General features: G+C 39.6%; 1 protein-coding gene across 3 annotated transcripts in view; it reads left to right on the top strand.

Moving 5' to 3' along the window:
* Window positions 1-12439, top strand: part of LOC145994933 (polycystin-2-like) — a 73898-nt gene that overhangs the window by 38197 nt on the left and 23262 nt on the right. For 2 of the 3 annotated variants that reach the window (XM_083131440.1, XM_083131442.1), the window contains exons 6-7: window positions 3262-3486; window positions 8373-8601. In XM_083131440.1, the coding sequence (XP_082987566.1) occupies window positions 3262-3486; window positions 8373-8601 (454 nt within the window). Of the gene's footprint in view, window positions 1-3261; window positions 3487-4445; window positions 4675-8372; window positions 8602-12439 lie in introns of all 3 variants that reach the window. The other variant, XM_083131441.1, reaches the window with a different exon arrangement.

The following is a 12439-nucleotide window of genomic DNA, read 5'->3' as shown; positions in this document are numbered from 1 at the left end:
AATAAGCAATATCTGCGGTACTGGTCACCCGAAAATCCACATTGGACAGATCCCAGCAAGGTGACGGGAGGCGGGAAGCTAATGGTGTGGTGTGGTACTTGGGGTTCCCGACTTGTTGGTCCATTTTTCATTGAGGGCAACTTAAATGCAGAGGGCTACTTGCTTCTGGTACGGGAGCAGATCTTACCATCCTTACTGTCCGAGGATGGGAGCTATCCTGAATGGTTCCAGCAAGATGGTGCTCCACCGCACTATGGGATGATAGTCCGTCAGTACCTGGATCATCAATTCCCTCACCACTGGATTGGTCGCCGAGGGACTGTGGAATGGCCTGCATGCTCACCTGACCTGACACCATTGGACTTTTACCTCTGGGGACACCTGAAAGCCATGGTGTATGCTACGAAAATCAGGGATCTGGCCCACTTGCGCACACGCATTGTGGATTCCTGTATGGCAATAACTCCTGAGGTTCTTCAGAATGTGGTAAGGTCATGGGAGAGACGATTACACGTGTGTGTTGCGCAAGAGGGACGTCATATTGAGCATGTGTTATAGCTTTGTGGTATTGTTAACTCTGCAACAATTAAAGTTAGGTGAAAACAAATGTCACAGTTGTTTTCCTGGTGAAATCTAGCCCATTTTGATATGTCGCACAACCCCCTTCCCATTTAAATTTCTGAAGTTGAATTCAAGATGGCTGCCGACCATGCGGGTGACGTCAATGTGGTTCCCCCTTGGCCTGATATCGATTGGTCATCGCCATTTTCACGTCCCATGCCGCAGTGGCCTTGTACTGGGGGTGTTAAGTGACTTATTGAGCCACCCTGTACATCGTTTCATTTATTTATTTATTGAAATTTCCAGCACAGCAGAAGTCATTTTAAACCGGAAAGAAACGACAGTTAAACAGTCCACTAGTGTTAAAAAAAAAACACACAAAACAAGATAAAATAAAATAAACAAAATATAAATATAAACAAACCATGACAGTACCAAGGTAAACATATTATTTTCACAATGCATTACTTATGTACAATTTATTTTCAAGTTGGATATAAAAGACTAATATGAACTGAATATATCTACTTGGTTTGAGATGATGTTGAATTGTTTCGGTAGCCTATGGAATAATGAACGTTGTATGATTGAGAGTCTGGGAGTTGCAGTGTGGAAAGTTTCCTTGCTCCATGTTTTATGACTGGGCATGCTGAGGGAGAGTTCGTGGAGTGGGATGCTACATCTTAGGTTTCCATTAATGATCTTATGTAATAATTTCATATCTGCAAAGTATCTACGTGATTCTGGAGTATTTATGTTAAAGTTTACAAGCAGATCTCTCTTAGGTAGGTGTCTCAGGGCCGGCGCTCTATATCGAACGATGGAGAGGAAAAAGCTGAGAACATTGTCGATCTTGGAGGTATGAGAAGGGGCAGCCATGTTCCAGATAGGTTAACAGTATTCTAGAATGGGGGACACAAATGTTTTGAAGTAAATGGAAAGTGCTTTTGGGTTATGGATTTCGGTGAATCTGTAAAGTAAACCTAGCATACGCATTGCTTTTTTTGTGATGGTTGATATGTGATTTTCGAAAGTTAGTTTAGAATCTATGAGGATACCTAGATCTCGGTGTTGTGCTTCTTTTGCTAGAGGGATGTCGGTGAGTGTATAATTACCTTCAAGAATGTCTTGTTTCAATGAAATTATTATGTAAAAGCATTTTGAAGGGTTTATGGACAGTTTCCATCGCTTACACAATCTGTTTATGTCATTTTCGAGAAGTTGCATGTCTGATGGCTGTTTTATTTCTCTCATAATTTTGCAATCATCGACGAACATTAGAATTGTGCTTGAGATTGGGGAATTAAAGAGCTCTGTGAGATCATCCAGATATAATAGAGGGTCAAGAACGCTTCCTTGCGGCACACCAGATATAACGGGAAGCCAGTTAGAATGAGTTCAGGAAGTATAACATGTTGTTGTCTATTTCTTAGATAGTCTTTCACTATTTTTAACATGTTTCCAGTTATGTTAAATCTGTTAGCTAATTTATGCAGTAAATAATGGTGATCCACTGAATCAAAAGCTTTGGACAGATCAAAGTACACAACATCCAACTGATTACGATTAGTAATTGCGTTTATGGCATAGGATTGCATAGAAGACAGATTTGTAAGGCATGAAGAATTTGGAAGAAATCTGTGTTGTGCTGGGTTAATGTAAGGGGATGTGAATTTCAGAAGTCTATTTTTTAGAATCTTTTCACAGACAATAGCAAGTGTGGAAAGGAGAGAAATGGGCCTGTAACATGTAGTCGTTTCCATTGCCAGATTTAAAAATAGGAATGATATTTGCTTTCTTCCATTGAGTGGGAAAGCAGCCTTCAGAGAAGCACCTATTGTATAACATTGCAAGAGGAGTAGCTAGCGAGTGAGCTGTTTTTTGAAGGAAAATAGTAGGAATATTGTCTAGTCCAGTTGCTCGGTGAGAAGAAAGGGAGGTAAGGAAGTGCAATACTTCACCTGGTTCTGTAAAGATGGTAGAAAGAGAGTGAGAGCAGATATATTTGATAGGTGGGTGATCTAAAACATCATTTGAAACAAAATTATTTTGAAATGTTTGATTGAATAGTTCTCTGCTCTATCATTACCAACAGCTGAAATGCCATTGTGTGTTGCTTCCAAAGGGATGCGTTTGGTTTGTCTCCGTGAATTTATCAATGTCCAGAATCTTTTCGGATTAGTAAGGAGTTCATTTGTGACTGTGTTTACATATTCTGTGTATTTCTGTTTCGTAAGGTCTTTACTATGCTTACGAAGTGCTTTGAAAGTGTTGTGTGTGTGGGGATTGGGGAAACGTTTCCACAGCTGCCATGCTCTCTTTTTGTTGTGCAACAGATGCTGCAGCTCCGTATCGAACCACAGGGGACACTTTTTTACATTTCATTGTTTTATGTGCCACATAGTCTCCTGAATTAGGGCATGTATCACATCCGTAAACAGTTCGACAGCCTTGGTCACGATCCCTTCGGAAAGCAGGTTCCAGTTGAAAAGGTTCTGCAAACACAGCCAGAAGCAATGCTTGACAGCATTGTGTCAGGGGAGCTGATGTTCCTAGAATATTCACATTGCAACTGAAATTGACACCCACTTAAGACGATTGATAGATAGAAATAGTACCCACCAATAAATCTAGATTTCGTAGCAGTAGATATTACTTGTTAGAATTATATGTTCTGTAGATTCTCTTTATTATCCACAGGTGGGTTTACACGTCACAAGATGTGACAGGTGAGAATTCCTACAGGGGCACCTTCAGCACATACAGTGGAGGAGGATACTTTGTTCAGTTGGACTCAGACTTGGAATTGTCAAAGCAGCTGATAGGCACCTTGAAGGAACTACTGTGGCTTGACAGAGGAACGAGAGCTGTTTTTATTGATTTTCTTGTGTACAATCCCAACATTAATCTCTTCTGCCTTGTTCAGTAAGTATTCCCATATCTGATTTGTAGATTTAGAAGTCTATTATGAATAAAATATTATTGGTGAACCTGTTACTTAACTATTGCAATAAGAATACAGGGTTGTTACAATAGAACTCCCTGATTTCATTTCCATATTGCATCATGAAACAATGAAACATCATTGTGAATGTACTATAGCATATTCCATGTAAAAAATACTAACTTACTAAGTTTCATGGAAAATTCCTGTGGGAGCAGGAAACCAGATTTACACATGTATAATGTGTGCACTTTGGTTTTGATAAGGAAAAGTAGTTAAAGTGTATACCTCGTATATAAAGGGCATGACAGTTTAGGTCCAAAAAAGGATTTTCTTAGTCTTTGGTCATAAAGATGTTATATGGATAAGACCGAATTTTATTGTGCATTCACTTTCATGAAAAGTGGTCCTACTCCATGTAAATAACAACAAAATCATTCAATCAGGCAATTATTGTTGTTTTTAATTGCATTAAGCTTTGTATGTTTGTGACTGCATAAAATTTATATATTTCACCAACAAAAGTTAACCTTACAACAGTTTTAAAGCATCATACAAGTTACACATTTTCATTAATGCTTTTTCAGAGGCTGAGAAAAATAAAATCGAGGAAATATATAACATTTTGCTTCAATGTATAAAGTGGGAAAATGTAAAATCTGGGAATGTAGAATCGGCATTCCACTGTGTAGGATTTAAGATATGTTTCCAGCTGTAACTTAACAACAGTTTATGTAATATTATTTCATTTATATAATGTTGGAAAATTTTGCTTAGTACCAGTAATTTTATTGACATGCTGTAATCAATGTCATCCTCCCTTCTGATCAACAATCAGTAAAATTGCACTGATGCTGTTTGTTAGGAGACAGGTATTAAGTAATTTGTTGATTTTTTAGGTATGTGAATTTTGCATATTCTTCTGATTTTTATCTTTCAGACTTGTGTTAGAGTTTCCAGCAACAGGTGGCATCGTTCCATCATATTCGTTTTATTTGATGAAGCTGTTACGCCACCTAACGGCTTTTGACTATTTTGTTCTAGCTTGCGAAATAGTTTGTGCAGTTTTTGTTATTTACTTTACACTGCAACAAGGCCTTGAATTAGCCAAGTGCAAAAGTTCCTATTTTCAAAATGGCTGGAATATTCTGGACATTCTCTTCCTATGTGTAAGTGGTAACACGTTTGAGTGAAACTGTTTTTCATAAATAGTGGTGCATGCTGCACTTGGTTTGGGATTGTTACGTTTGCACTGGAAAGAAATTCATAATGCACATGTTTGTTTGCAGTCAGACTAGAACAGTGATTAATCATAAAAAAGAGTACAATCAAATGTCATGTGTTTTTAACATTGTAGAAATGTACAAGGACTATTTGTCTAAACACTTTGCAACCAGATTTAGGTGTAAGCAAATGTAATATTCAACAAAACAAAAATGGCGGAAATACACTAGGACACACATGAAGAGAAAAGACACCAATGTCACAAGAAATAACAGCCTACGGTACAGAAGATTAATGTATTCTTGCAGTAAACAAAGTTAGAAGTATCAGTGAACTTACAGAGCATGTTACACATGAAGAAATAACTATTTACGAATGAAGTCCACGACACAAAACATTTCACACAACCGTCTCTTCTCCGGTTTCGATTGGCACACACTAGTGTTGGAGTGTGCAATATTTCTAACGCTAAGGAGTAATATAACCTTTCTGTTTATAACTTAACCTTTGAATATATCCAAATTTTTGAACCCACTTCATTAAAGAGGCAAGGATTGAGTGTGCACGGGTCAAATCATGGTTAAAATTTTAAATATAAGAATAAAAAAATTAAAAATCCTGGATGACCGGATGAAATGAAATGACATTCCTACCAATGTCTCCAATCATTCAGTTGTTAACAATGATTGATAGCATGAGCTTTGCTTTAGTTAAAGAAATTACATTAGAAATTTATTAAGAAAAGTACTGTAGAAGAATATTATGTCTAAGATATCAGTTTGGCTGGTGAATGGAAGTAGATAATTTACTCTGAGTACAGTGGAACCTCGATTTTATGTTTTTCAGGGGACCAAGTTAAAGGAACTTAAAATGCGGGAAAATGTAAAATGTGGGAAAATTTTATAGCATTTTGCTCTATTGGGACCAGGAACATTGAATGTACAATGCGGGAAAATGTAAAATGGGGGTTCCACTGTATCTTACTAATTGTTGAACATTTGAAGTATGATCGATTTTGCCATGCATGTACGAGGGGGTACCCAAAAGAAACCAGAAAGCATATCTGGCAGGGAAGCCCGACGTACTTCCGACTTCCGCTACTAGATGTAGTCAGGAGACACTATGACATGCCAGTGTGCTGAGTGCTGTTGCCCTGTGTAGACGTGGAACTGTGCTGTGCTGCACGTTCTTTGTGTTGACAAACGTTTGCTGCGAATTTTGCTATGGCGGATCAGAAGGAACAGAGAGTGTGTGTGAAATTTTGTTTCCTATAAGGGAAAACTGCAGCTGAGACTGTAGTGATGCTGAAAGAAGCATTTAAAGAAGACACCCTAGGTAAAACGCAAGTGTACGAGTGGTTTGCAAGTTTCAAAAAGGGGGAAATGTCAGAGGAAGACCAACCGAAATCTGGACGACCTGCCACAGCAAGAAATGACGAAAACATTGAAAAAGTGTGAAACTGTTAATCAGGATTTCTACATGGGTGTGTTGAGGCGATTGCATGAAAATGTGCAGCGAAAACGTCCAGAAATGTTGATGTGTGGCGACTGGTTGTGCAACCACGACAGTGCCCCAGCCGGCACTGCTGTGCGTGTCCAACAGTTTTTGGCGAAAAACCAAATGCCCGTTGTTCCTCACCCTCCGTATTCACCGGACCTTGCACCTTGTGATTTTTTTTTTTTTGTATTCCCCTGCATGAAGAACGAGCTGAAAGGCAAACACTTTGCCGATGTGGCTGAAGTTCAGGAACATGCATGCCAGGCCTTCAACAATATCCCAGTTGAGGACTTCCAAAAATGTTTGAAGCAATTGGAGGGCCGTTTGGATAAGTGCATCGCGTCAAATGGACAATACTTTGAAGGAGACTAAGGTATTTGTAACTCAAAGTTAATAAAACTCATCTTTTTTGGCATATTCCGGCAAATTTTTTAGGCAAATTCTGGTTTCTTTTGGGTACACCCTGATATGAGAAAGGTGACAAAATGATCAGTGTAAATCAGTTTTCTTTAATGTTCACAAGAATTGATACTTCAGATACTTCTACCACTTTCTGCAGATTACAGTACTTTAACATTGTAGCAATTAAAGTTGTTTTACATAGTAGGGAGGACCAATGTGAAATTATGGCTGATAGCAGTAAGTATCAATATAAATTTTACTGATACCAATATTCTACCAATCTGATACATCCAAATGATCCTTGAAGAAAATGAATGGTTCATTGACCTCCTTAATAAATGTATGTTACTAGATGACTGCAATGCAAAAGAAGTTGTATATTTAGGCATTGACTTTAAAAAATGTACTGAATGGATATTATATGTTTATATCCATTAACATTATAACAAAATAGCAGAATATTGCACTAAATTATAAGATATTTTTAGAAAGCAGATACACCAATGTGCCTATATCAACCAATACCGATGGAGTTTCGATTGATCTGTCCCATCCCTACTATATAGTATAAAAAAACAATGTCTAGAGAAGTATTTTAAAGGAGGATGCAAATTTTTCAACACACACTTGGGTTTGGATTTGCTCAAATAATGCATGCTGCTTATGTTGCTAAATGGTTAGTTTAATATTGTTGGAGGCCAGGTTAAATTCCTACGATGTATCATTTTTGACCTATTAATGATGGGTTCATCATTCATTCTTATTGTTGTGATTAACCCAAGAAGTAGGAAAAACAATAATATCCAAAGTAGTTTGCAGAAAAGTGATGCCAATAGGTACAACATAATATAATACAGTTTTTTTTAGAGGATTTTCTTTTTCCTGATACGTTTCGTCCTGGTTTCCCAGAACTTTTTCAAGCTTACACCAAGATATACACACAACCTTACATGGCTACTCACTCTACATTTCTAAGGAATGTCCTTGTTTTCTCCTAGGAAAACTGTTTTTTCAACCTTCCTGTACCTTCCCAGGTGTCATAACTGGCTGTTTCTCCCCCTCCCCTCCATCCTGTGACTTACTCTTCTTGCCTTCCCACCCCTCCTCCTGATGGCACAAACTTTCCCTCTCTCCTTCAACTGGCCTGGCAAGTTAAGATCTTCCACTTTTGCATCAAAATTGAAGATGGCTCTAAAAAAAACCAGGACAATGCATTGAAGGAAAAATAGAAACCACTAAAAATAACTCCATTATATTATTTTATATCTACAAAAAGTGGTTATGCGAACCTTTAAGAAGAACATATGTAAGTGATGCTAAATAGCAAAATAATGGATAATGAATTTTGCATGCTGTTAATAAATTATTAATGGAAATGCAGAGAGAGAATGGATCTCTTGTTTCTGATTACTTTGAATGTTTTTTTTTTATTTTAAAATAATTTTCCACTTTTTGTTGTGAGTGTACCAAGAATACTGAGTTCTTCAAATCATGGAAGAGGTATGGATATTTGTGATCACCCTTTCCTAATGTCTGTTATTTCCATCATCCACTCCACCACCACTTACAAAGAAATACAAATTTAATAATTTATTAATTTTTATCTCTGTTCTGGTATTTGTTGCTTTATACACTGCTGTGTAGTTGTAGAAAACAGTGCATGTTTACATTTTTAATTTCAATTTTGTTGTGTTTTGCTATGTTGCTTTATAAGTTTTTTTATTTATTTTTTGGTTTGTTTTAGGTTGCTATTTGAAATACCTCCTACAGGTGGGATCTTTCCATCACATGACTTCACGGCTTTAAAACTTGAACGCTATGCCACGTCTTATGATTATTTTGTGTTAGGATGTTCAATGGTGCTAATATTTGCTGTTATTTTCTACACTTTAGAAATGATTGTGGAAATATTTTTTGTTCGTTTGGGATATTTTGCGAAACCATCATGCGTAATCAGCATGCTTGTTGTTTTGGTAAGTGTGTATACGTAGAATATTCGATCCTGCACTAGTTTATTGTTTTTAGTAGAATTAATTAATCTTAAGATGACAAAAACCTTGTTTTTTTCTGAAGAACTATTCACATTCAGGGCAAATGAGTTAAATGTTAAGGTGTAATTTTATTGAAAGAATGGATCTGCAAAATAAAATCTGTTCAAGCAGATGTGCCTTAAAGTATAGGCTAAAACAGCTTAATTGGCTCTTGGTCCATATCTGCTATTAGGGACCTCTCTGATTGCATAGTGGTAAGATCATCACCTTGTAATTAAGGGGTCACAGGTTTGATACCTGGTGAAGGTACATATTCGATTTAAACTGTAGATCCAGTCCAGATTAGCCCTTTTTGTGCATAAAATGGGTTTAAAAATAAATTCCCAAAAACAAACAAACATATCTGCCATTACCCTGATCGTGGGTGTTCTTTGTGAGTGTCCCTCCATCAATTTCATCACTCATCATGCATCATCACCTTCGCAATTAGCCAAAAGTGCCAGAAAAGCAAAGTCAAATAAACCAAATCAGTCAATCAATATCTGCAATTGTAGGCATTTCAATGTATCAGTGTATTGGTAATTCTGAATTGAAAATACTTTGTACCATTCTGACTTGTCCTTATTTTTTTGGGAGATATACGAGTTAATTCATAAACACCACTGGTTTCATTCTGAAAAAAATAAAATGCAGTTTCTTTTTGTAAGGCAAAACCTACATCTTTGACTAAAAAGGATAGATTGTGATGAAACTGGCTTTTCTCCACCATTCCAAAAATATATATATATAAATCAAAGAAGGTAAAAGGAAACACTCACCGGACAGTAGAAAAAAATCAAAATTTTCGCTAATTTCATAGCATCATCCATGTGAGGAGAAAGAGACGGAACCGGGAGTTGGGGCCCTGCAGAGTTGCCAGGTCCCCATCGAAGAAGAAGCGGTGCGTAGAACAAAAAAAACATTGTTTCGTCACCAGGTTCGTCGTAAACTGTGAGTGTGTGGGATGAGGACGGTGGGTGAGGGATGGGCATTACTGGGTGGCCTTGTTCAAGCCAGGTGGAGTGGTTGCACTCATGGCCGATATATAGGCCCTCTCCCATCTTTTGCGAGCAGAGGTGTTGGCTGGTTGGGGTAGGAGATGGATAATCGCTACCCGGAAGCAGTTGTTGAAACTGATGTTGTGGTGGTTGGTGTGGATGGCGACAGTGAAGTCCAGGTTGTGGGTGGAGGAGCGGTGGTTATTGATGCGGAGGTTGAGGGCCGTTGATGTTTCTCCCAGGTAAAAATCACCACAGATGTTGCAGGTGAGGATGTAGATAAGGTTTGAGGCATGGCAGGTCCCTTTTGGATGGAGGGTAAATTTGCCAGTGGCCGTGTGCACCTGGAGGGTGTGAGAAGTGATGAGGATGGGGCAGGTCTTGCACCTGGGCGGTTGCATTTATGGGCAGGGGGTGTTGGATGTGTGGTGAATGAGTGTTGTGGACCAGGATGTTTTTGAGGTTGGGGGGTGGGGGGCGTTTGAAAACCACTCTAGGTTTGTTGGGAAATACGTTTTTCGTTTCAGGATCACTGTGGAGAATTGGGAGAAGAGAGTGCAGTGTGTGCCTGATTTTGTTGAGGTGGGGATGATATTGGGTGATGAGTGCAGGTGGGTTGGTGCCAGCAGGTTTCTTGGTGGTAGTGGTATGTGAGGCAGCTCGCGATATTTGCTTGGTGACCAGGATGGAGGGATATCCACTGTTAACCAGGGAACGGAAGTGGTTAAGTTGGTCCAGGAAAGCTGACAAGAATGGTTCTCCATGTGTCCAGAGCATGAAGATGTCGTCGATGATGCGGAGCCAGAGGAGGGGTTGGGTAGCCAAAAACTCTTGGTCAAGTTTGCCCATGAAGAGGTTTGCATAGGATGGGGCCATTCTGGTACCCATGGCTGTACCTCGGATCTGTAGGAAATTTTGGTTTTCAAAAGTGAAGTTGTTACAAGTGAGGACAAGGTGCGCTAGGTGGGTCAGGAAGTTGGTGCTGGGGTTGTGAGGTTTGGGTCTGCTATTGAGATATAATTCTATGGAGCGGAGGCCATGGGAGTGAGGTATGTTGGTGTAGAGGGAAGTGACATCGATGGTGGCAAGGATGGTACTTGGGGGCAATGGTGCTGATTTTCTGGAGGAAGTGGTTGGTGTCACGGAGGTAGGAGGGCAGAGCTTTCACAAGAGGCTGGAGATGGGAGTCAACAAAGACTGAGATTCTTTGTGTGGGTGAGTTATAGCTGGACACAATGGGTCTACCAGGGTTGCCAGGTTTGTGGATTTTGGGCAATAGATAGAAGGTGGTGGTGCGGGGATTGTCGGGTATTAACATGGCGGTGGTACGATCTGTCAGGCCTTCAGGTGGGCCGTGGGTGTGGATGAAGTCCTGGATTTTGTTGAGGTGTTCGGCGGATAGGTCAACTGTGGTGGGTTTGTAGGTGGAGGGGTCAGCCAGTTGGCGGTTGGCTTCCACCAGGTAGTCTTGAGAGTTCCAGACCACCGTGGTGGACCCCTTGTCAGCTGGGAGGGTTTTGGTGTTGTGGTTGTTGCGGAGGTATCTGAGAGCTTTCTGTTGGGGGGGGGGGGGGTTGTGGTTAGGTTGGTTGTGAAAGTTATTTAAGAATGAGCTGTCAGAGGTGGTGGAAATGATGGCAGTGATGTATCTTTCCAAGGGGTGGTTGGTGGGTAGGGGGGGTGGATCTTGGGAGGAGGAGGGGCTAAATTGAAGGCGGCTCCGGTGGGTTTCACTGGTAGTAGTTTGAACTGAGGGATTTTTGGCCCAGATATGTTGCCTGGTGACGAAACAGTGTTTTTTCGTTCTACGCACCGCTTCTTCGATGGGGACCTGGCAACTCTGCAGTGCCCCAACTTCCGGTTCCGTCTCTTTCTCCTCACACGGATGATGCTATGAAATTAGCGAAAATTTTGAATTTTTCTACTGTCCGGTGAGTGTTTCCTTTTACCTTCTTTGATTTTTACTTAGCCCTTTTGGCCCCTCCTTGCTTTATATATATATAAGGGATAGAATGAGAATGAGTGCCAGAAGGGCAGATAAACAAAAACGGGGTAGGAGACACTTATCACAATTGAAGAAATGTCTTATATTCTGAGGCTATTACCTCATTGTCACGTGAAGCCTCTACATTCTTTGTTTACTTTGTTCTTTCTACCTAACGTGACAATGAGGTAATAGCCTTGAAATATAAGACTTTTTTTCAATTGTGGTAAGTGTTTACTGTCTCCTACGTCATTTTTACATATATATCTGTTTGTGTATATTGTAAAATCCTTGAAAATGTTACACTACTACAGAAACATTTACTCATGTATATGAGGATTTTCTAACTGCAAAAGTGTTGGTCATGGATTTCTGTCATAAAATATGTCAACTTCACTAAAGTATTGACTAGCGTCAGTGATTTAAGACCTTTATTGATACAGTTGGATACATCGGCATTGCCTTGTCCAATTGTACGAGGTTTGGCTAGAAAAAAACCGGATTGATGTTGCTATTGGCAAACAACGAATGCGCGAAGGTTGAGCAATGCATGATTCTATACTACCATACCCTGCCTACAGAATGACTAATTGCCCTGGGTGCAGGCCTCTCAGTTTCGCTGTGGCACTTGGACAAAGCGGAACGTGCGTCTGTGCTCAGTCGGAAAAATGCTGAGTATTAACATGGAACAGCGTGTCAATATGAAGTTCCTTTACAAACTGGTGAAATCCGCAACAGAAGCGTACGACATGTTAAAATCTGTGTACGGGGATGAGTGTTTATCACGCACACAAGTGTT

This window comes from Lepisma saccharinum, chromosome 11, assembly GCF_977018435.1.
Source record: "Lepisma saccharinum chromosome 11, izLepSacc3.1, whole genome shotgun sequence".
In the NCBI taxonomy this organism is placed as follows: domain Eukaryota; kingdom Metazoa; phylum Arthropoda; class Insecta; order Zygentoma; family Lepismatidae; genus Lepisma; species Lepisma saccharinum.
This window is presented reverse-complemented; position numbering and strand designations above follow the sequence as displayed.